Source organism: Pelophylax lessonae, assembly GCF_965119305.1.
Source record: "Pelophylax lessonae genome assembly, chromosome: 11".
Lineage (NCBI taxonomy): Eukaryota > Metazoa > Chordata > Amphibia > Anura > Ranidae > Pelophylax > Pelophylax lessonae.
In genome coordinates, this window is record NC_138778.1 from 68172210 (window position 1) to 68197372 (window position 25163).

General features: G+C 47.7%; 1 protein-coding gene across 1 annotated transcript; it reads left to right on the top strand.

Annotated features, from left to right (window-relative positions):
• Positions 1-4435: 4435 nt before the first annotated feature.
• Positions 4436-25163, top strand: SUMO2 (small ubiquitin like modifier 2). The gene is made up of 4 exons (XM_082272963.1): positions 4436-4598; positions 9249-9380; positions 18670-18741; positions 24997-25163. The coding sequence occupies exons 1-4, from the start codon at positions 4578-4580 to the stop codon at positions 25057-25059; spliced, it is 288 nt and encodes a 95-aa protein (XP_082129089.1). The 5' UTR covers positions 4436-4577; the 3' UTR covers positions 25060-25163.

Below are 25163 nucleotides of genomic sequence, written 5' to 3' on the forward strand. Positions count from 1 at the left end.
CCCATTCTGGGCGGGTAGGCCTCGAAAATTAAAAAGTTCTGGCCGGGCCGATCCGAGCAGCGATTTCAGTACGTTGGGGATCCGGGTGATGGCCGGGATGGATATCAAGCTTCCGGTCTGTGTGGCGGTGCTGGATGGCTGCGGATGCCGCTGGATGGGCGCGATGCAGCCGGATCAGGCGTCCATGTCTAATCGGTCTAAGCGTCCATGATAAAGCTCCGCGCATGCGCATCTTGGATTCTTGTCTGTTCCGAGATAAGGGTTAAATACCTGGTGCACTGGAAGGGTTATGGTCCTGAGGAGTGCTCCTGGGTTCCCTCCGCTGATGTTCATGCTTCCGCCCCTCTCCGCGCTTTCCATGCTCGCTTTCCTTTTTGCTTCGGGGAGGAGGGGCTGTTGAGGAGAAGGTACTGTCAAGGTTTTGTTTTTTCGCTGCCGGCCCATTTTGGAACCTTTTCCCACAGCTCCCGGGTCAGACGTCTCAGGCGGCTACCGGTGCGAGTTCGGCATACAGCATCCTGCATTTTTGTGAGTATTGATCCTTTAGTCTGATTCCCACATTCCAATCTACCTGATACATTTCCATGTTCATTAATATGCTATAGATTTTTTAATCATTTTACTTTATATGTTATGTCAATGCCACAACCCCTGAAGAGGGAGACCGAACTCACGAAACCCGTCAGATCACCACAGCTGCCATGACACATTTACTATGTACTATTTTGATTACTGTATGTACCAATGTAATGGATTTGTATACTTCGGCCAACTGTTTTGCATTATGACACCTTTTCCCAGTTTCATTGTTGGCATTTATTTAATAAACTTGTACTATCTTCTTTATTACTGGTTGTGTGGCGCTTCATCTAAAGTCCCAATGGGCAAAACTCTGCAATTGTAGGTACAATAGGGATGGAGGCGCTGCAAAGGGTACTACCAACCATATTTTGTCTCTAAGCGATTATTAGGTGGAAAACACCTGCTGCCCACTTTTGGTTGGCTGTACCCGATATTTCAGTCCTTTCATTAGGACATTACTATATTCATGTCTGCTTTGCACCATGTGGAATTACTCGCTTGCAGTTGTGCTGTGTATCTGGCTCCTCTGGTAGCTGTGCCAGTTATCTCTTTCCCGGGAGCTATGATGCCGAACCTTCATTCACTGTCCCCACTTGTCTCATCCTGGATGGGTGGCACAAGTGAGATACATCGACATTGGGTACAGAGTCCGGCGCATGGCAGCGGCCTAGCTGAAATGTCATGGCGCCGGATCACATGACGTTTGTCACGTGAGGCTATGGAGAGACTTTCCTGCATTGTCCATTACCTTATGGCGACCAGGGATGGTGGGGTTAATTTCTGCTCCGCCCTCCCCATTGGCATACACCCAGCGTTGGGAGGGATCCTGTGATGGGCCTGCCCTCCTGCTGGCAGCCATCTTGGGCATGTGCAGACTGCTGCCTCTTATAAACGCTGATTGCATCATCACTTGCCTGCTGCCTGGGTGTCGCACAGTGATGATGCTGCACACCTGCAAACACACTTGCATTTGTGCTCCAAGGCGCATCTCTGCTAGCAGTCTTCTGTTCTCCATGTTCCTCCGTGCATGACCTGACTTGACTGATGACTCCCCTGGCTCTCGACCCCACATCGGCAGACTACTTTCTTCTGGACTCGACCCTGCCTTGGATGACTACCCACTCCTGGACTTGACCTCAGCTTGTTCCTCATCTCACTTCCCACTCTTGCTGTGCGTTTATAGTTGTTTGCTCCAATAAACTGCTTTATTTTATCTGCATCCCAGTGTGGTCTGGTTTCCTGGCACCCGGACACAATCTGGTTCATTTACTTTGTTTTATATATTAATTTTAGTATTGTTTCTTTCACAGGCAAAAATTGTATCCATAGCATGGATATTGTTTTTGATGTTTTATATTATCAGACCCCTATGTCTCCCCTGCCCTCCAAAGTAAATAACTGAGCACAGATCTACTCAACTGCTTCCCAATGACAGCTATGAAACCGGAAATGACTAAATCATTGTTGCTTCTGGCATTATTCACTGCAGAGGAGGTTGAGGAATGCATGTTCCTCGGTCTCTTCCTGTTTTTCATCCTGGACTGGGGGATAATGAAGTGGACTGGAGGAACAGCAGAGTGGACAGGGGGGCACAGGGGAGGACTGGGGGTCAGCGGAGTTGACTGGGGGGGGGGCAACGGAGTGGACTGGAGGAACAACAGAGTGGACATTGGGTCAGCGGGGTGGACTGGGGGGGGGGGGGGGCAGCGGGATGAACAGAGGAGCATTAGAGTTAACTTGGGGACAGTGGATTGGACTGGGGGACAGTGGGGTGGACGAGGGACAGTAGCAAGGTGTATAGTGAGGAAACAGTGGTGCTCAGTGATGGACTGCATACCTGTCTCCTGCTGTCCCTTTCTAGACTGTAGGCTTCTCCCAAGTGAGCGGCTGCACATGCTGCTCATTCTGCTTGGCTCCTGTGAAGCTGGGTGATCCTGTAAACACAGGAGCCACACCGACAGGGAGAAAAGGGGTCCTTTAACTGCTGGTGGTCTATCCTGAGAGGTGCCTGATGTTTTTGGCCACTTAAAGCCTTGATGCTTAAACTCCAGTGGTGTATTTCGGTTTTGTGCTGCCCTAGGCCTGACTAAACTTGTGCACCCCCTTCCTGTTTATGACCCGCACTTTCATCTGTAAACCACAGACCACAACCACAGAGTATCAGTGCCCATCAGCGTAGCCTCATCAGTTCCCATAAGTTCAGCCTCATCAGTGCAGCTTTATCAGTGCCATCACATTACTGCCCATCAGTGCAGCATATCAGTGTAGCCCCATCAGTGGCCACCAGTGCAGCCTATCAGTGCCCATTAGTGCAGCCTAAGATATTTGGACTTGTGTTTGCTGCCACTGATTGTAATTATAGGAATATTTCACTTATTTGTATAATGACTAGGAAGTCCAGAGTCATTATACAAATAAGTGAAATAATCAGTGGCAGCAAACACAAGTCCAAATATCTTACAAGATTGGAGTAATCTTACTAATCCAGTAACATATTGCGATAGCACATATGGGGTAAGCAGGTCCAAAATATTATTGCCATCATATACAATTAAAAGTCTTAATTGTATATGATGCAAATCGATATGCTCATTCAAAGACAAGAATGTTTAAAGAAATGAAATTATATTATTGACATGATGCCTGCCATACCTGGGGGGGGGGGGGGGCAGGGGAGGGTAGGCGGAGCATTAGGTTGCAGTGCCACACTTATTAGCATTGGGGCCGTCGAGCCAGTTGTATTAGGTGTGGTCGTCGGCCTGCGGTCTGTCCTCACCCGCCGGTAATATAATACCAGCAGGTAGCAGTGTGACCGCTTTATGAGGGTGCCTGACTGATTTGCCTCCTGGACCCTGCTCTCTGGCCAAATTCACCCTATAAGATTGGCACTATACTAAAAGTGTAGTGCAAGCCGGCGGGGACCCTTTTAATGCAGGAGCCAGGAGGAGCTTTGTGCGGGGTGCAGCTTTTTTGCTGCCCCCCCCCCCCCCGGCAAAGTGCCGCCCTAGGCCTTGTTGGCCTAGGCCGAGATACAGCACTGGTAAACTCTGAAAATTAGTGAGGGAGACAGACACCAATAGTAGTAAACAGAGAAGGGTGTGTGGTCACTGGACTGGGGACAGATAGAGATGAGGGGAAGATACATTGGTGGCGGGCACTGGGGACATCTCACTGGCAAACATGCTGTCTAAATATTGTGTCCAGGTGTCTAAAAACCAGACACATTATGCAAAAATTAGACTGTCCTGGTGAATCCTGGACAGATGGCAACCATATGAAGCCCTCAGAGGTGGTCCCTGGAAGAGCCCGGGATTGCAGTGGATAGCGCATGGCCCACACTGTAAAAGTGATCGGCTGGCTATATAGGCCGTCCTGTTTCCAACTGCCGCAGATGGACTTGTAGAATAGAAGTACACTGATCACCACACTCATTGTCCATTGACACTTCCTTCAGTGGAACGCCCACACCTCTGTACATACAGGAAGCTGTAGGAAGAGTTTTCAGGACTCTGGTATTGCACTCACACACAATACAATGCTTTGCAGGTTGATTTGGAAACAAGAAATAATCAATAACATTTTTTTTTTCTTCCTGCAAATGCATGCTCATCTGCTACCTGTTAGTAAAAGGAGGATATCTGTGTGCATGAGCCCTTTATTGGGCAGAAACTGCAATAACAATTAGCGCCGAAATAACAGCCAATCAGAGCTCGAGAATCTGCAATTGTTAACCCCCTCCTCCATCCCTACACGCAGGTCACATGATCCCAGCCCGCACACAACAATCGCAGGACGAGCCCCCTCCGCCACGTGCTGCACAGCGCGGGCTTCCTCTTAGTGTTGGGGGCGTGTCTAAGGCGGGACCGCGCACGCACAGCGCGCTTTATAAGCATTTCTGCGTGCGCGCTCCCGCCACACGAACCGCGCGGGTTCAGGCTCTTTGTGAAGAGGAGGCGGCACCGACAACACTACCGGTTACCGGCACAGGAGCGACCATGGCAGACGACAAACCAAAGGTACCGTGCGAGGGACGGTGTAGAGGCAGAGCTGGAGCAGTGGGGGTGTGTGTGGGACAAGGCTGGAGTGTAGGAGCGGGGATGGAGGCCTGAGTACAGGGTGAAGGGGAGGCCGGCCTCGGGGACTCCATGTGTGGTGAGGGATATAGGGCTGTACATGTATGGGAGAGTACGGGTCGGCCCAGAGTTGCAGGAGCCATTTATGTATTCCCACACTGTGAAGGTGAATTGGATGTGCTGTCCGGCTCTTCCTCTCCATGTGTATGCAAGGCTGGGGGTCCCAGCAGCGACCAACCACAGGCTGATAAATGATGGGACCCCCAGCCATGATCTGCTGGTGGGACCCCCAGCCATGATCTGCTGGTGGGACCCCCAGCCATGATCTGCTGGTGGGACCCCCAGCCATGATCTGCTGGTGGGACCCCCAGCCATGATCTGCCTGTGGTTGGCCGCTGGTGGGACCCCCATCGTGGATCTGCCTGTGGTTGGCCGCTGGTGGGACCCCCATCGTGGATCTGCCTGTGGTTGGCAACCAAGTCCCTCATTTACCAGTGATTGGCCCCTGTTGGGATCCCCATTTGTATGCCTGTGGTTGGCCCCTGCTGGGATCCCCATCACTTGCCTGTGGCTACCACTGGGCCCCCATCATTTGTCTACCAGTGATTAACTGCTGCTGAGACACCCCCCCAAAAAAAGAAAATTTGCTTGTGATTGGCTGCTACCAGGTTCCTTGTTTACCTGTTATGGTATCCCTATCATTTGTCTGCCTGTGATTACTTGCCACCGACCCTCCATCATTTGCCTGTTAGGCACCCCCATCATTTGTTTACCTATGGCTTGTCACCACTGGGACCCCTATCATTTGTCTGCCTGGGATAGGCTGCTGCTGGGACCCCCGTTTGGCAACACTGCCTTCCACTGAGACCCCGAAGCCAATCAGTTGGTTGCCTGTGATTGGCTTCTGAAAGGACCCTTTCCCTTTTGAGTGCACAGGACTGTGGTTTAACTTCACCATTGTCTGGATTGATACAATGTTCTATGACTACATGAGACACAGTTCATCCAGAACGTTCTTGTAGAATAGCAGGTTTCCTGTTACTTTATATAGTTTGGGCCATTAGCCCCGTGTATTGTAGTAGCATTGCTATATAGAGTGCTCTGCGTTCTGGAAGCAGTATAGGCGCCTTCTCATCTGCTGCCAGAAATGGGAGGCAGGCTGAGTGCTTCTCCATTCCATAGAAGCCTTGATAAAAGTACAAGGCTTCTCCAGGATGATGATGCACTCATTCCAACTCTTGATTCCAGTGGCAGGCAAGGAGTCAGGCCTGTATTACTCTTGGGAACGCTGAGCAAATTAACTGTAGCTAATGCTACTACAGTACAGCACATGTATAATCAAGTTTGGCCCCAAATGAATTAATGTAAAACTAAACTTGAAATTTAAAGTGATACTGTACTCCACTTCGAAAGTAAAAAGTCTTTAATTCGGAAGGCTGAAGGGTTTTTTTTTCCCCCTTTAATGCATTAGGGTAAAAAAAAACCCTTCTGTGTGCAGATTGAAGAAGCCGGCTTGGGAACAAGCCTGCTCGAGTGCCCCCATACCAAGAGGCTTGCCACTGGGGTACTCAGCAGGGGGAGGAGCAAAGACCACCGGTGGGGGATTAAAAAAGGATTGGGGCTGATAACTTTTTTTTTTTTAAACCTTTAGAATCAATTTAATGCTGAACTATACTCACCATTGTGGTATTCCAAAGCTCCCCGTCTGATAATATTTGCAACCAGTTGTATGCTGGTGTGAATGAATCCAACAGATAATCCCACTAAAGAGTCTTCCTGGGGTATTGGATGCCTGGTCCCCTGCTGTGGGCTAAAGTTCCACCCCTCAGCATGACTGATGTGCCCTGTAGAGAATGAGGGCAGTCCTTAAACCAGGGCTTGACAAATTTTGGTTTGAATCTAGGAGCCAGCTAAAGTTAGGAGCCCATTTTTTTTTTTTTTTTCCGCCTTCCTGGCCAGATCAGGCAGGCGGGATCCCAAACACACCCAAACCCATCTCTAATGGATGGTGTGCTGCACTATGTATACTGACCAGTATGGACGGTGTACTGAACTGTAGGTGCGCTGCACTATGTATACCAACATGTGTGGAGGGTGTAGTGAGCTGTATGTGTGCTGCATTGTGTATACTGACATGTATGGAGGGTAAACTGAGCTGGGTGTGCTGCACTGTATTTCCTGATACTGTATGTAAAAAAAATAATGCATTCTGTATGCAAACCAACTAATCGATTATGAAAATAGTTAACTTTTTTTCATAATTCATTAATTGTCATCGATTAGTTGTTTCAGCCCTAATGCCATGGCACAGAGAATTGGGGAGGAGATCACCCCCCCCCCCCCCCCCCCAACCAGATGATATGAATCAGGTGGTTGCACTCCCAATTCACCCCCCTCCCCCCACATCAGATCTTAACTGGGAGATGAGCCCCCCCTCCCCATCTCCTCTTCCTTTACAGTAGCAGCAGCAATAAGAGATGGAACATTTCCCAACATTACATCTCCCAATCCTCCCCCCAGACATGGGAGCTCAGGTAGTTCCCCTCATAGCATTCATTTTTGTAGAGGTGGGGAATGGTGGATGCGGCAATGAGCTCTCCCCTCCCTTGGCCCATTGGCTCTGATTATCTGAATAGCGTGAACTGCAGCTTTGCTCCAAGTGCCTGCTATCTTTCTGTTCCCTCCGCTTCCTTCTGTGGCTGACTTCTGCCATGCTATGCCACTGGAGTAGGGCGTTCTGATGCTGGGAAACCATGGACTCCGGCACCCCAACGTCCATGAGCCGGGCAACTGACTCCCTCAGCCTGCTCCAGCAATACCTCGAGGGAGACGGCAGCAGCGGGGATGACTGACCGCTGAGGATCCCCCAACTTTACTGGACTCTGCTGGCCATTCGCTCTTCCTACTATCAGCGGCTGCCATACCGCTTTCTTCCTGCTCCATCCTCGGGCCATCTTCATACCTGTTAATCACCTATCACTGACAAAAGCCCAGTATTTATAGTTGCCGTGGTTTTCTGGGTTTGTCGAGCCCTGCCTTAAACTAAAATATCTGCTTGTGCCCCCTCAACTGTATTTGCCAGATTTGCATAATTTCAGAGGTTGCATAATTTCAGAGGTGAACTTTGAAGCAAGTCTGTGTATTATTGGCCTCTTTCCCCAGTAGCGCTTGCTAATCTTTCTCTGTAATTTACAATGTATTACAATTGCATCCTATTGTGTAGATATATTAAAATTAAAACACAAGAGGTGAAATCCAGCTTTTGCCTTGCCCCTTCCTTGCATCCTGGGATTTTGCAGAGCGGCCCTGGGAGTTGTGGCTTTCGGCTGCTAAGCAACCAATGCCCAGGCGTCAAGGTGATATGGACCTGCACAGTTAATAGTCTGTATTTAAAAGCGCTGTCGGGACACAGTTATACTGTTGCGCCCCGTACACACAATGAAAGTATCGGACAGTTGATTTTTTTTTTTTTCTTGCTAGTTTCATATCGAAAAAGATTACCGTAAATTCTGAAAATTATCGTGTGGCAGAATACAATTTAAAGTGATTTAATCTGCTCTTTTGTTTCAGAGCATGCAATGTCTTGGTCTGACTATTTAACGGACAAATACTGTACTAATTAGGCAAAAATCGTTTGTTCTGGTATCTCAAAAGAAATGTTTGTCCCTTTGGATAATTCCACGTAAACTGTCGTGACTGGCTGTACTAATCAGATTATCGGAGGATTGTTCCGGAAATTTTTTTTTTTCTGATTTACTGATGACTTTAGTCATTATATGGTGTCTTCAGTAACATGGCAGTAGGCAGCTCTTTTTAACAGAAAACGATAAACTGCATGTCCATGCACCCAAAATTCTGCAGATGAATCCAGTCTTCTGTCACTGATGTCGCTCAGCAGGACCAGTGGCTCCGGACAAGAATGTAAGCAACTACTGGCACTTAAGAGCTGCTTAAAGGAAAAGATCACCTTTTGGGGAAAAAATAAATGCATTCTTTTTTTTTTGCAGGGAAATATGCCTTTTTTTTTTTTTTTCTTTGGCACCTTTAAAGCATTGCACCAGTGATCAGCAAAACTGGTGCCATGCAGGTCTCCCAACAGTTCTGTGGATGTATCTGCTCTCCTGTAGGGGTAAGCAGCTACAATCTTACAGGAAGCATGAATGCACTACCACAGCGCCAAGGTAGTTAATTGAAAACAACAAGCCGTCAGCCACAAAGGCTGCTGGACCTTGTAGTTTTCCATGCACAGAGCCCTGTCAATCGGTGATGCGGCCGGATGGGCAGAGCCCTGCCCGGGCACGACTGTTTTAAAAATTGACAGGTAGCGGAGAGGGAGAAGCACCCCACTAGCATTCGGGATGGGGGGGCTACTCCATTTGTAGCATGTTGTACCCTAAAAATGGATGTTGCATTCTATGAAATGTGAACTTATTATCCTTTAACCATCTAAGTTAATGTTGTCCCTCCCACTGAATACCAGTGTAAGGTAACCACTTCTACACTGACAACGAATGTAAGGGGTACATTTTTGTTTTTTAACAGCAATTTGCACAGAACGTGTAATCTGATCTTAAATTTTTATTTATGTTGCAGGAAGGTGTTAAGACTGAGAACAATGATCACATCAACCTCAAAGTGGCTGGTCAAGATGGATCAGTGGTGCAATTTAAAATCAAAAGACATACACCGCTTAATAAACTTATGAAGGCTTATTGTGAACGTCAGGTAACAAAAAATTTTTTTTTGTTTTTTTTTACCCCGTTTCCTTTGATAAATCGGACCTCTCATTCTGAAAATGTTCTGTAACTTTAACCGTTTACAGCAATGGAAAACTCTGTAATGGCATGACTAAACGTATCACCACATCAGGATTATTGTAACACCATTGTAGCATTTCAAAAGAGCGAAGCCGTTCTAAAGACAAAGGGCTGACCTTATTCTTTAAGGCTAGGTTCAAATCTTTAAGTTTAGTGTGTTTGCTGAAGCTTAACACATTACATTCCATTTAACATTTTCCTATGGATCCTATTTGCATCTATGCAGTTTCTTGCAGTGTGTGTTTTGGAAAGGTGCATGGACTATTATACATGCAGGAGTGTATTTTTGGTGCTATAAATTTCAGTGGAAGCACATGAAAACGCATGTAGAGGCATTTTTTGGTAGGGTTTTGTTAACCAGTCTCCACCCCCTCCTACAAAAAATGCCAAATGCATCCAAAAGTTTCACCCACACATGCATAGATGTGAACCTAGCCTAATGAAGCATTCTAGGCTTTGGTATTTTTACATGGGTACGTTGGTCCAGCTTGGATGAATATTACTATACATATAGCATACCTTCTGTAATTCACTGTAGTAGACACTGCTACTTCAGTGATCTCAATTAGCATTTGTGTCCTGGCAGCTGTCCTGTGGCATTGTGAATACCGGAGGCATGGTACCTAGAAGTAGCAGTGTTCACTGGAGTTAGCAGTGCCTACTACAGTAATTTCCAGCTTCTAGAGGCATTCCTCAGCTCTTGTATATACATAGTTGCATTGATCCAAGCTGGAGCAATGTAGGGCAGCTCATACATTAGTCAGGTCCGCTTAAATCATTCAACCTGCTGGTTGAAAACACTGATTCCCCCATCCACACATTTGCGGTGGAAGGGGTAATTCTCCTGTTGATGTATTGTATTCTGACAGGGAGACTTCCTCCACCATCAGAATATACTGATCAGCACTGAAGTCTATACCCTACAACTAGGGATGCACCGAAATTTCGGCCACCGACATTATCGAATCTCATTTCGGCCGATAACAGGTTAACATTGCCGAAAATAAATATGGCCGCCGTGGGGAAGGAGGGCGCAGGGCAGGTTTTAAAAGTCCCGCCTCTGGCCGGCGGCACCGCCTCTCAATGACGTCCCTACTACGATCTGTGCATTATGAATGGACATACCAGGTGGGGGGGTGGGGCGAGCGGCCGCTATAGAGAGAACTAATGTGACCCATCCCTGTCAGCTCAGCACGACTATAGTGTGAATGAGAACAGAACTGACCTGACACCGGGCGGGGGGAGCGGCCGCTATTAGCTGTAACTGTGAGAGCTTCACTTCCCTGACAGGCATGCATCTCCGCTGACAAGGAAGTGAAGCTCTCACATAGTTACAGCTAATAGCGGCCGCTCCGCCCGCCCGGTGTCAGGTCAGTTCTGTTCTCATTCACACTATAGTCGTGCTGAGCTGACAGGGATGGATCACATTAGTTCTCTCTATAGCGGCCGCTCGCCGCGCCCCCTCCCCCGCCTGGTATGTCAATTCATAATGCACAGATCGTAGTAGGGACTTCATTGAGAGGCGGTGCCGCCGGCCAGAGGCGGGACTTTTGAATGGACACCCGAGGAGGGGGACGCTGAGGCAGTGGGGGGGGGGGGGGTATGGCAATGGTATTTGTATTATGCAGCATGAGGGGTTAATGTATTGTCACTCATCTATTAGTGACCGACCAGTGGCAGGTAATTAACCCCTTTGTGCTGCATTAGTGCAACCAGTATCAGTGCAACCAGTGTTAATTACCTGCCACTGGTCGGTCACTAATGGATGAGTGACCAGCAGTGACAATACATTAACCCCCTCATGCTGCATAATACTAATACTAGATTGGTAATTAAATTAACCTCTTGCCAACCCATCACAGTACATATACTGTGACAGGGTGGCAGCGACAGGTGTACGTCACTGCCTGTTTTTGGTGTATGCCCCTGTTCTATCCATTTTAAACATTTTTTGGGGAAAAAGTAATTTTCGGTTTTCGGCCAAGGGCATCCTGCATTTTCGGGTTTCGGCCCAAAATTTTCATTTCGGTGCATCCCTACCTACAACGCTGATCCAACAAGGAGGTTGTACAAAAGTTGGATCAGTAGATCAACTTCTGTACAACTACAGTGCTTGTACATAGATCCAATTTTTAGTCCCTGCTCACCTGGACAAATTACGATCCATGTATTGTCAGTTTAAAGACTTAGTGCATGTTTTTACAAAATAAATACACATTTTTGCAGGTAAAACAATGTGCATTTATTAGGAGCCTGGAAAGCTTTGCACCCATGATAAGCAGATCACTATGACTCCAACAGCTGTTCTGTACCTCTGTATGGGCTGATGCAGAGCAGTACACAGCGAGAGTAAACTATAGGTGTACTGACCAGCATGTCTGCAGTTCATTTAAACTAAAAGTACGTCTGCCGTGGTGGCTGACTGTACTTGTATTTTATTAATTCGCAGGAAACTTTGAAAGAATAACCTGGCTGTGTAGGCAGAGCCCTGCAAATCTGTGCAACTTTTAAAGTGTCAGCGGGTGCATGGAGAGTAACTCCTGCCTGCTGTCACAGGGAGGGGATCTGGGGGGGGGGGGGATGCAGGAGCTTGAACATGTTCCACCCACCTTAAAAGGGGTTCCAAGGGTTCAAATTATCCTTACCTGGAATTCTTTAATAGATCCCAAATGCATTGTTACCTTTTTGTTGGTTTGACCACTAGACACTTTTTAGAGCAAAGTCATGCATTCTGTATAGTGACGAGAAACTGAACCTCTTGGCACTAGCTGGTTTTCTGCAATCGTTTGCCATAATCTGTGATCTGATCCTCCATCTAAGTCACAACAATAGACAAACACAATGGGTTTAAACTGATGACACGCAATTAATTTTAGTATCTCATATCTTTGTTGAACACGCACAATAAACCCTAGGTGTTTTATAGCTAGTGGAACTTGCTTTGGAAGCTTCAAGAAAGTGCTTTTGCTAGCGCTTTATCAGATCTGCAGTGTTCAGGAGGAATTTGTGACCATTCCTAGTTAGAGGACTGCTTCATCTCAGGCACATTTTTTTTTTTGGTCCGCCACCCATCCTCCATTCGTCTAGGGCGGCAAATGATGTCCGTTCTGGCGGTGCCTCTTTGACTATTTGATGTACATATTCCAGGAAGCACCTGGGGCCATTCACTAACAGAGGGGGATGGTCCTTGTGGTGCATCATCAGGAGGCTTTCCCAGAACACGGAAAGAGCTGGCGCAGCCTCAAAATGAAGCCACAGGGGAACGTCACAGATTATCTCAACAGAGCAACACTGGTTCTGCTTTCTGGAGAAGTGTCTGAACTGACTGTCCCAGCATCCGCTATGCAGGGGAGAAAAAAATGGGGCTTGCAGGGGTGCCCCCCCCCCCCAGTTTTTAAGGGGCCAATGTTTGCTAAACTAGTGTTCCTCTATCGTTCATTGACAGACGCAGCTTCATATCATCTTAGCCATTGGGTTATGCTCCTCCCATCAAGAATAGGGACACTAGGCAGGAAAAGGCTTCCACCTGGCCTATGGGGCTGTACCTGCAGGCATAACCCCACACACTGCTACAGCCCTCAGTTTTTCTGCCTAGTTTAGAAGTAGGACCTAGTTCCCTGCTGGGACTTCGGTCTTGGCTGTTATTTTTTGGGATCCTTCTCTTGTACTTTTATTCTTTAAGTAGAGTTCCTGGAGAACTACATGCAACAACCGGCTGGGTTTTGGACTGGATATTCTAGATCCTTAAGGCAGGGCTTGACAAATTTGCCTGAAATCTAGGAGCCAGCTAAAAAAGTTAGGAGCCAGTTTTTTCTTTTTTTAAACTAACAACCAAATATGTAAAAAAACTGATACTAAATTTACACATAAATACGACTAGAACCCCACTTCAAGACACCTCCTGCAGGGCACCCCAGGCGCCAGGTAGCTAATTCTAGTCGCCAATGCGACCTGGCACCCGGGGGTTTGTCGAGCCCTCCCTTAAGGTCTCCCAGCCTGGCCAGCGAGCTTGAGCAGGTTATAGTCCAGCACTAGGCCTCGCCACAACAGAGACCCGATGACTGAACGCCCTGAGTCGCAGCATACCCCTTGGCTGGGAGCGCCCCCATAGCGGGTGGGAGGTAGTCCTGCTTGGAGTGGCGCATGTCTGATCCGTGGTATGGTGAGTAAGATCCCCCCCCCCCCCCCATTTCTCTGGCGGTCTCAGGGTGGATGTTGGCCCCCTCCATGAAGTCGGACCCTCCGGTATCCTTTGGTTCCCCTGGCCGCTCGGACATACCAGGCTCCCCCCTTCAGCTGTACCCCCCTCCCCCCTTCCCCCTCCCATTACAGGTTCCTACCTTTGGGGGGGCGGACATATTGCGGCCACTAAGGCTGTTCTGTGGGGCAGAGCACTTTTTTTTTTTTTTTCCTGGTGAGGTCCCCTCTTGGGGACCCTCTAATGCTCGTGCCCCTTCCCCCAGGGGGCCTTGGAGAGCCATGGGGGCCGCCATTTTGCTGTAAACTTGCCCTGCATTAATGTCAATCTCTCATTGTAATGTATGGGCAGCCATTTCCCCATAGGACTGCATAGGGCAGCCATTTTGTTGTGGTCCACGGTGCTGGACAGCATAGACAAGGCATGACCTAGGTGCTTTCACTTCCTGTGTCAGATCGTTTGTCTGCTGTACAGATCGTTCCTGCGAGCCTCCTGATCGGTTTGGTAACGTTTTTTGGGTTCTCTTGTGGGCTTCCTCACACACACTGCTAACAGACTGTTAGGCGGGAACTTGCTATACCGCCAGTGCAGTGATGCAATCGTGTGTTTGCGACTTTTTCAAAGTGACACTACATCTTTTTAAAATTAGTGAACATAGTCACAGGGTGAAATTTTACCTACAGACCCCCTCAGTGCAACTGTGGCACCTTCTGGGTTGCAGCCCCTGTCAGCTCTTACAGCAGTTTTGGAAAGACTAGTGTCAAAGTGGATTTAGTGTAAAACGTAAGCGTCTTTTTTTTCCTTCCTGTTTTTACAGGCCCTGTTGGTAGACTGAGTCTCTGTCCCACCATTTACATGTGATGGGGTGCTCCATATTGAAACCAATTTTGGTGACCACCCTGGTGTAACAGACCGTCACTGAATGGGTGAAGCTACTAAAAGGTGTCTTGGAAACTTAATGGCTCTCCCTGGGGCTGATTGAGCTCTTGGATCAAATGGCTCAAGCCCTTCTGTATATATGCGATGCGTCGCTGGATGTGGCTCCACTGGTAGCCAGAGTGTCCACAGTGGGGATCGCTATTGGATGCATGGTGTGGCTAAAAAGCTGGTCTGCAGACCAGGCTTCGAAAAAGGCTCTTTCTGACCTTCCTTTTATAGAGAGGTTGTTTGGATCCTCCCTGGGTGAGTTGATCAAAGACCTTACGGGTGGGAAGAGTACTCTCTCTCTCTCATCATCTAAGGGCAAGGCACCACGTGCTAGACTGGGGGCCTTTTTTTTACTGCTCTTAGGCAGCTTTTTCGTACCTCCGGATCGCAAGAAAAAGGAAAGCCATTCAGGTCTTTTGGGAATTCCAAGAAGACTTAATCAAGCAACCCGAAGTCAGGCCAATCTGGATCTGCAGACAAGTCCTCGTCTGCATGAAGGAGCACCCTCACCCGATTCTGGGGTGGGAGGATGTCTTTGCTTCTTTCCAGAACCATGGATTTCCTTGTTTCAGGACAAATGGTTTCACAAACTGATCCGATCGGGGTACAAGATCGAATTCCGGTCTCGACCATTGGACAGGTTCTTCCCGTCCATTCTTCCTGTCCAATCTGCGCCTATCTCCGAGAGGCGGCACAAGATCTGCTGTCGCAAGGGGTCATTGTGCCAGACTTTTTGGCCTCCATGGATATCAAGGACGCATATCTACACATCCCTATCTACGCTGGACACCAGCGTTTTCTCCGATTTTGTTATAGGAGAGGAACATTATTAGTTTGCGGCGTAACCCTTTGGTCTCGCCTCTGCCCCAGGGTCTTCACCAATGTGTTGGCATTACTTCGCCAACGGGGGATTTCAGTACTTGGGTACCTGGATAATCTCCTATTGAGGGCGATTTGACCGTCACTGTCCAACACTGCAAGAGTTCAGTTGGAACATCAATGTCAAAATCTGCCCGGATACCTTCAATGAGATTGGATTATCTGGGCCTGACTCTGGACTCCGCTTTGGCGAGGTTCTTTCTTCCCCCGGACAAGTTGCAGAAATTGCAGGGGGCAATCCGGTTGTTAGCAAACAATCTGTCCTCTGTGGACTTGCATACAGGCCTTGGGCCTGATAGTATCAACCTTTCTGATGCGGTTCCGTTTTCTCAGTTCCATACAAGACCCTTACAAAAGGTGATTCTCGTGAAATGGAACAAGGATTCAAAATCCTTGGATACTTTGATTCGGTTGAGTCGCAACACAGTCTGCTCTTCTGTGGTGGCTTCACTCCTCAGCGCTTCGAAAGTCCTTCTTGCCGTTTTGTATTGGCGGGTGGTTGCGACAGATTTCAGCCTGTCAGGCTGGGGAGGAGTGCTGGGGAAACTGTGCCCGGGGGTCTTGGAGCTCAGAGCGATAAAGTTTTGCCTGAGTCATTGGACGGCTCCTCTACAAGGTTGCCCGGGCCAGATTCAATCGGACAATGCCACGGCCTTAGCGTACATCAATCAAGGGGGCACCAGGAGTGTCTTGGCAGCCTGGGTAGGGGGGCTGAGATTCTGGATTTAGCGGAGAAGTTTGTCCCAGCTCTTTCTGCTGTGCACATCGCTGGGGAGGAGCACTGGCAGGCGAATTACCTGAGTTGTCAGGTGTTGGTTTGGGGAATGGTCCCTGCACTCCGAGGTGTTTCACCTCCTGTGTCCGGTGGGGGACACCCGATGTTGACCTGTTTGCTTCTCCTCTCAACAAGAAGGTTCAGAGTTTTGACCAGATCAAGGGATCCTCTGGCAGACTCCAGACTCACTGGTGGCTCCTTGGGGTCAGTATCGGCTGATCTATGCATTTCCTCTGCTGAAACTCCTGCCAAAGCTGCTGCGCAGAATAGAGGTGGAAGGGATTCCGGTTATTGTAATGGCCCCAGACTGGCCTTACCGGTCTTGGTATGCAGACCTGGTAAGGTTGGTCGCTGATGCTCCTTGGAGACTTCCTCTCGGAAGATCTGCTGTCTCAAGGGCCGATCTTCCATCCTGTGTTAGTTGCTGGCTTTAACAGCGTGGCTGTTGAAAGCCAGGTATTAAAGTCTTTCTGACTCTGTGATTCCTACACTGTTGAAGGCCAGGAAGTCTACTTCGAGAAAGATCTACCATTTTTCGTGGTGTGACTCGTTGAAGTGCACCCTCACTTGTTTTTGGTAGCTAGGATTTTGCCTGTTCTTCAAAAAGGGGTTGAACAGCGTTTGGGGGCGTTGAACAGTGTCTGAATTGGGTGCGTTGTCCTGCTGTTCGCCTTATCTGGCGGTCCACAGAGATAGTGGTAATTCGACCTAATCTGTCGTTTCTTCCTAACTAAGGTGGTTTCTGATTTCCATTTGAATTGAAGACATTGTGCTACCTTCACTCTGTCCTAAGCCCAAGCATCCCAAGGGAATTGCTTTGCATTCTTTGGATGTGGTTCGGGCAGTTTCGTTTACCTGGCAGCTACTGAATCTTTCAGGAAATCAGACTTTGTCCTTACTGAAGGACCTTTAAGGATTGGCTGCGTCTGCTGCGACCATATCCAGATGGGATCAGGCAGACGGTGGTTCAGGCTTATTCCCTGAAGGGCCAGGTTCCTCCGTTCCCAGTGAAGGCGTATTCTACTAGAACGCCTTGGGCTTTTCGCCATCAGGCATCAGTGATGCAAGTTTGCAAGGCGGCAACTTGGTAGTCAGTGCACACGTTTACAAAATTTCTACATGGTAGTGTTGGCATCAGATGCCTCTTTTGGCAGCAAGAATTTGCAGACTGCTGTTTTTTAAAAGGATTTTTTTTTTTTTTTTCTTCTAGGTGAGCTTCAGTTTCTGGTTGAGCTCCTTGTTGGCTACGTTTTAGACTTTGAGGAATTGCGTTCTTCATTGCTTGTTTTTCCCCACCCCCTCATGAAAATACTACTTTCAAACTAAGGTCAATTTATTTAGTAATGTAATCCAATAGGATTCCAATATATCAGTGTGTTTTGTGTTTTACTTTTTGAATTTGCTGCCGGTTCCACCCCCCCTGCGACGCTCGCAGGGAACGGAAGCCGGGGCACACAGCATCAGACAGAAGATCCAGCCGCCGTACACTGTCGGAATACATTGCAGGATCCTGGGGACAAGGTAAGTAACCTCCTTCCAGGATCCAGCGACTTCTCCCTGGCGATACCCCGAGTGTGGCTCGAGGTTACCGCTAATGACACTGAAAATCCACCCGAGTCACACTTTGGAATACCGCCAGGGAGGTTAAACACTGCTTGCAACGAAACTGAGGACTGTAGCGGAGTGTGGGTTATGCCTGCAGGGCAACTTTTTTCTTGCCTCTAGTGTCCTATTCCTGATGGGAGGAACATAACTCCGTGGCTAAGATAATGAGGCTGCGTCTGTCAATGAACTTCAGAGAAAAGGATTTTACGATATGTCAAAAATCCAGTTTTTGCATCCATTCTGTGTACTGACCGAAGTCCTAACAAATGTGAACATGCATCTATATGGTAGACTTACCTGTATATCCAGTAAACTCCTATAGACCATTTATGCTAACATTTTATGCTTGACTCACCTCCATCTTCCACCCCATGGAGCCTAGAGGGTAATGCCTTGCTCCTTCTGGCTAGATCATGGGGAATACAGAGCAGCCAAAATGTTGAGAGAAGACCATCTTGCTGTGAACTGGTGTCTTCGTATATCTCTGCATTCCCCAGGAATCAACCTGTAGGGGCACTGGTGCTTCGCTTAATGATGCATACGGCGGGTATGGTGGATATAATTCTTGCGCTTTTCTCTTAAAAAAAATAAATAAATAAAATACACCTATTTAGGTGATTAGTAAAGGAGTAGGGGCCTGGGTAATTTACGCAATTAAATGCAGTAGAAGCTACTATGTGTGTAAAGTGTGTATTTTCTTGGAAATGATGCATCCCTGGAGATATTGTCAATAAACCATGTGAAACAGTGACATTTTTATTGCATTAGTTTGTAGTTTATTCATGGTATGTATTTTTTTATTTATTATTCTAGGGTTTGTCAATGAGGCAAATTAGATTCCGGTTTGATGGTCAGCCAATTAATGAGACGGACACACCAGCACAGGTATATATGGCATATTTGTCTTCAATTCAAATATTTAGGCAAATGTGTGGAATAGTGATAATGTTTTAAGAAATCCTGTCACTTTGTTGCAGTATGTAACATCAGTCAGAAAATGCTTTAACCTGATTGTTTCCAGCTTCTATAATGTATATTAGTGGTGCACCGAAATTACGGCTGAAAATGGGCTTATTCCATTTCGGCCGAAAATGGGTTAAAGATGCCGAAATGATGGGTGCACCGCAGGTTTCAAAAATCCCGCCTCTGGCCGGCGGCCCGCCTTCCGGTGATGTCACTACTACGACTGTGTATTAATGAACTAACACACCGAGCGGCCGCTAATAGCTGTGACTAAGTAAGCCCTACACTTCCCTGTCAGGCGGGTATCTCCGCTGACAGGGAAGTGAAGGGCTCACTTAGTCACAGCTATTAGCGGCCGCTTGCCCGCCTGGTGTCAGTTCATTAATACATAGTCGTAGTAGTGACATCACCAGGAGGCGGGCTGCCGGCCAGAGGTGGGATTTTTGAAAGGAAGGACACAGGAGGAGCGGAGCGTTCGTCTGCCTGTGACATGGAGGTGCGCACAAGTAAGGAGATTGCCTGCCATCATTGGGGTGGGGAGCGCTGAGGCGAGGTTACCAATGGTATTTGTATTATGCAGCATGAGGGGGTTAATGTATTGCCACTGGTCACTGATGCATTAACACTGACACTGCTTGCACTAATGCAGAACAAAGGGGTTAATTAACTGCCACTGGTAGGTCACTAATGCATCAGTGATCAGTGGCAATACATTAACCACCTCATGCTGCATAATACAAATACCATTGGTAATTAAATTAACCACTTGCCAACCCGTCACAATACATATACTGCGACAGGGTGGCAGCTACAGGTGTATGTTGCTGCCTGTTTCTTGTGTATGCCCTTGTTCTATCTATTTTAAAATCATTTGAGGGAAAAAAGTCATTTTCGGCCAAAGGCCTCCTGCATTTTCGGTTTCGGCCCAGAATTTTCATTTCGGTGCATCCCTAATGTATATTAAGCTCTAAGCTGCAACAAACATGCAGCCAGTGAAGTACTGAAACTATAAAATCACCTTACAGCCAGGCAACTAGCATTTTTAGACCTGTACAGTGGTAGTCTAGGGTTTCTCTATTTTAAAGTTTAAATCAACCCCAATGTATATATGGTAGCTGACCTTTGGATGCGGTGGCTGTATTTTTTTTTTTTTTTTTGCATCAAAATACCTGTTGATCCTGTCACTTGAATTTCCTGCGCACTAAAGTCTCAGTTATCTACCTTCCAGTTGTTTGTTGTGCAAATCAAGAGCAGCCTGGGTGAACGCTGCTCCATAGAAAAATTGCTAGGAGCATTGTTACCCTAGAACAGGAAGCGTTATTGAAAAGATGAGTAGGAAATATAAAGCCTAAAAAAAGTCCTCACATTTAACAGCTGGTGAGCTGCAAAATATTTCTCTTTAGTTCATTGACTGACACAGCTCATGATCTAGGCTATACTGCCCCTACACGAGTAGGACACTAGCAGAAAGTCTGGCTATGCCTATAGGGTACTCTCCCTCTCTCTGCTAAAGGTACTGTGTTTTTTTTCCCCCCCCTTCCTCCTCTCCCTAGTCAGGAGTAAGGACCTAGTACTTTGCAGGGATCTCTGATCCTGGAAATGTGTTTTGTTTTTTTTTTTTCTCGAGAGCTCTACAATGAACTGCCGGACTGGGCGATGGGCTGGATAATCCTGATCCAATGGTCACCCCAGTCTGGGCTGGCCTGCAAGTTAATTGCGTACGACCGGTCTCGGCCCGAGTTTGAGCACTCCTCCTGGCCAACAGCCCCCCCCATTTCAAATTTCAATGGCGAGGAGGTTCTGTCTAGAGCAGTGCCCGTCTGGTTCCTGGTTTGGTGAGTAGCTCTCCCCCTGGAGGGTTTTGGGGTAAACGTTGGCCCCTCCTTGAAGGCCTGTCTCCCAGGTTCCCCTCCATCCTGTCAGGCATCCCCCAACCCTTCATCTGTCCCTGGGGTTCATCTGGGGGGGGGGTGCGCCACCGGTGACCAGATGACCAGCTGTGGGGGGGGGGGGTGGTACCTGGTTGGGGCTCCTGCCTGGGCCTGTCCTTAAGGCCTAGGGATCCCTCCTGGGTGCCGCACAGGGACACTATTTTGCAGTAGCCTGTGTGCTCTATGCATGGCGGTGTAGTCTGGCAGCCATTTTGCGGTGGTTTGCCATTGGAAATAACAGTGGCCAAGTCAGTGGAGCCCTGTGGGCGGTGATTTCAGTGGTGAGAGCCCTTCCTTATCCCCTGGTGCTGACTACTGGATCTTTTTTACTTCCGGATCGCCGCGCAGATTATCCTTGTGGCTACAGGTGCCTGTTTGTGCTGGTTGGTAAGTCTTGGGGGGGGGGGGGGGGGGGTTCCTCTCTCCATCCCTGCTGAGGATCGCTTGGAGCTTTGTGCTTGGCGACCGGGTGGTGCTGCCAGTGTGGTGGGGTTGTCCCTTTGCAGTGTTAAACTTTTTGTGAGAGTACCCCTGGTGACTCATGGAGTCTTTGGAGCACATCTCCCCACCTGACCCCCCCCCCCTTTCTCTGAGGCTGCAGAGTCCTCTGGGTCCCAACCATCCATCCAATGCACTGAAAGGCGGTCTTGGAGTCCTTTGTGTCCTGGGTGGAGGGGGCTTTTGGGCGCCCCCGCCTTCTCCATCTGTCTCTTAAGATCCTGAATCTGATTCGGCTGCCATGGACATGGCTCTTCCTGCTGGGTCTGCAACCACGCTCCCAGAATCCTCAGGGTTATCAAACCCGTGGACTTCCATGGTACAAGATGAGTGGGTCCACAAAGTCATTCCGTCTGGCTACAAGATCAAGTTTTGCACTTGTCCCCCGGCAAGGTTATTTTCTTCCAAATTGTGCCTGTTCTTCCCCCCCTCCCCCGTTACTTCAAGGGGTGATTTGACCCGGTTCCAACTTTGGAATGTTTTCAGGGTGTTTACTCAAACCTGTGTACAGTTCCCAGGAAGGAAGGCAAGGCGCGTCCAATCTTCAAGGCGCTGAACTGCTTTGTCCATTTGGGCGGTGGTTGCATCCCTGCATCAGGGGGATTTTCTTGCCTCTATTGGCATCAAGGATGCTTACCTTCACATTCCAATATGTGCTGATCACCAGCGCTTCCTCCGCTTTACCGTGGGTGGGGAGCATTTTCAGTTTGTGGCATTACCCTTTGGTCTCACCTCTGCTCCTTGGGTCTTCACAAAAGTGTTAGCCCCCGGTGCTAGCATTGTTAGCCGGGGGGGGGGGGGGGGGATTGTGGTACTGGGCTATACGGATGACCTCCTGCGAGCGAAGGCTTCTGCTGCTCTTGTGGAAATTTGGAAATTGCCATACAAACTGTGAGGGAGTCCGGCTGGATTCTGAATTTTCAGAAGTCTTGTTCTGGTTCTGTCCTCCAAGCTGGACTAATCAGGTTCTGACTCTGGACTAGGCCTTGGCAAGAGTGCTCCTTCCTCTGGACAAACTCCAAAAATTTCAGGCTGCAATTCGTCTCCTGCTGTCCAGCAGATGGTCATCCCTCCGGACTTGCATGCGGGTGCTGGGCCTGATGTCTACCTTCTAGGCGGTTCTGTTTGCACAGTTCCATATGAGGTCCCTAAAAAGGGAGATTCTGGCCAAATGGGACAATTGGGGTGTACCTGGCAGCTATAGATTCTTAGGAAGTCACACTCACTATTTGTGCCCACAGATGGGCCTCGGAAAGGATTATCCAGGGGTCAAGTTTCTCCTCCCCCCCCCCCCCCCCCCACATCAAGGCCCATTCTAATCGGGCACTCAGTACCTCCTGGGCCTTCCATCATCTGGCGTCAGTGACGCAGGTTTGCAAGGCAGCCACCTGGTCGTCATGCACACTTTTACAAAGTTCTCTAAAGTGGATGTGTTAGCATCTGCAGATGCTTCCTTTGGCTGCAGGCTGCTGTTTAGAGGACCTAGTCCTCTTTGAGGGTGTATTGTTTTTAGGTGAGCTCCTGTTTACATTGTTGGCTATAGTTAGCCTTGGGAATTTCCTTTTTGCTGTTCCCACCCCTCATGTTAACACTACTTTGGGATGTCCCAATGGTTAAGAAGTTGAGGAGCTGTGTCCGTCAATGATGGAGAAAATTGAATTTTTGACTTACTGTAAAATCCATTTCTCTGATGTTCATTGAAGGACACAGCACCCACCCCTCTGTGGAGTTGTAATTTTTTACACTGCTTGTAACAAATCTGAGTACCTATAGCAGAGTATACCCCCTGGGTCTGCCCATAGGCGTAGCCAGATTTAAAAAAAAAAATTCTGCCTAGTGTCCTGCTCCTGTAGGCGGCAGTATAACCCAATGGGTATGACGATCAGGAGCTTTCTGTCAACGAACATTGGAGAAATGGGATTTTACAGTAAGTAACTTTTTTTTTTTTCTCTAGATTTTACCTTTATAGATTTTACCTTTAAAGTGGAAGGAAAGTCTAATACTTCTCCCCTGTAATCATTTTAGGTCAGGCGCTCAGCCTTATGTCTCAAAATGGGGGGAGAAATCCCCATTATTTTTGTTTTTTTTGCAGTATCCATTGCCTCACATGGCTTCAATCCCTCTCCCTTCTGAGTCTAAGAGCAGAAAGTGGGTGTGATTACTGAAGGCTAGTGACCCCACTTCCCGAAAGTCACCCTGTTCCGGTTTAGGAGGACTGGGAGCTCCAGTGCAGACTGTATAGCTGTGCAGGGCTTTGAATCAAGACTACCATAGGAGAAGGAAGCTGGACATGGAACTGTCAATGGAGCTGGAAGTGCTCTGTGGTTTTAGCTGAGTCTACAATGATCACTATACACTAACTCCACATGATCCAACATTGTAGTGGGAATGTAATGCATGGCAAACAGAACTCACAGGATTCCAACCAACGTATTGTGTAACACAAAGGCTGCATTATATTGCAGTGTCATGCATTGGTGTATACACTGCAGTGAGCATTAAAGCCTTATAATGACTGCTTTCTCTCTCTGCTTTAAGCCAAAACGAGGCTTAGAGGAGCTGCTCAGTCTGCGTAGCAATGGGGGCGGGTTTACTGAAAGCTAGGCTGAATTTGTCACTTGGAGACCGACAACCTTTTCAGGAAGTGCCCGAGAGCTGCCAAATTCAGCTTGGCAGGCAAATGTCAGTGAACTGGAAGCAGTTGATTGTCTGGCTTAGGTTAGCCTTTTTAAGCTAGACAATCAGCAAACCTGAAAATAAAGATTTATTTTGAAATGCTGCAGGCATCATTCAGATATCCCCACTTAAACCCTGAACATCATATATGGTATGGAAGTGGTTAAATAATTTGTCTACCTTTTTTTTTAGTAAAAAAAAGTTGTTTAAGCATGGAAGCCTTAAAGTACCAGAAGCTGATGTAGAACAGCCATGGCCACTGAATTGAGGGTTTGCAAAGTGCTATATATGCTTAAAATTGCACTGGTTATTGTTTCTGTCCCACTTTCAACTTCTCTCCCAACCTGTTGTCCCCGGGGGGAAAGATCTGCGATTGTGTGGCTGTCAGTGGTCACATGATCAGAAGCCTGTACCACCGGATATTGTTTTCTCAGGATCAAGAGCCCTTAGCAGCTCAGTATTTGTGCTGGGCGTGCGCTCCCAGCACATAAACCTTGCCCACCCAGCAATGCGTATGTGCGGTGTGAGCACTAATAGCTCAGCTTTCTGCTGCCCCCACATATGGATTACTGGGGTGTAAAGGGGTTAAATCACACCATTTTCAGTAGGGTAACTTGACTGCAGCTTTTGCAATTACAGGGGTGGGACACTAGAGCACTTACAACAAAGAGCAGGCATTTTCTTGGTGTCCAGACTGCAGTATCACATAACTGGCTCTGGAACATGTGAACAGAACAGGTGAAAATCCAGTATGTGAATTGGCATTTTGATTCATTTGCTTAAACTGCACTAATGGAAATGCTCCAATTAGTGTTTTTTATTTTCAATTTGTGTAATTTTTGTCCGTATCCTATACATAGGCAGACCTATTTGATCATTGCATTGTTATACTGATTTTCTTTCAAAGAAGCATGCGCATGTTTTTACCTTTACCAAAAATGAACCTAATCCTGCACACTGCTTTCTGTAACGTGCACTTAAAAGTACTATCCTTTTAAATTGCAGGGGAAAAGCAATTTTTGTATGTTAAGTTTTTTACATTGTTGTGACTGAACACTTCTTATTTTTGTAGTTGGAGATGGAGGATGAAGATACAATTGATGTGTTCCAGCAGCAGACGGGAGGAAACTTCTAGAACAAGCTATAATTGCCCAGCTGCTCCCCACTGCCTCCACTTGAACATGTTCATCTCCATCCCTTTTCCCATACTGTATATACATTTAGGGTGGATGTGTATTA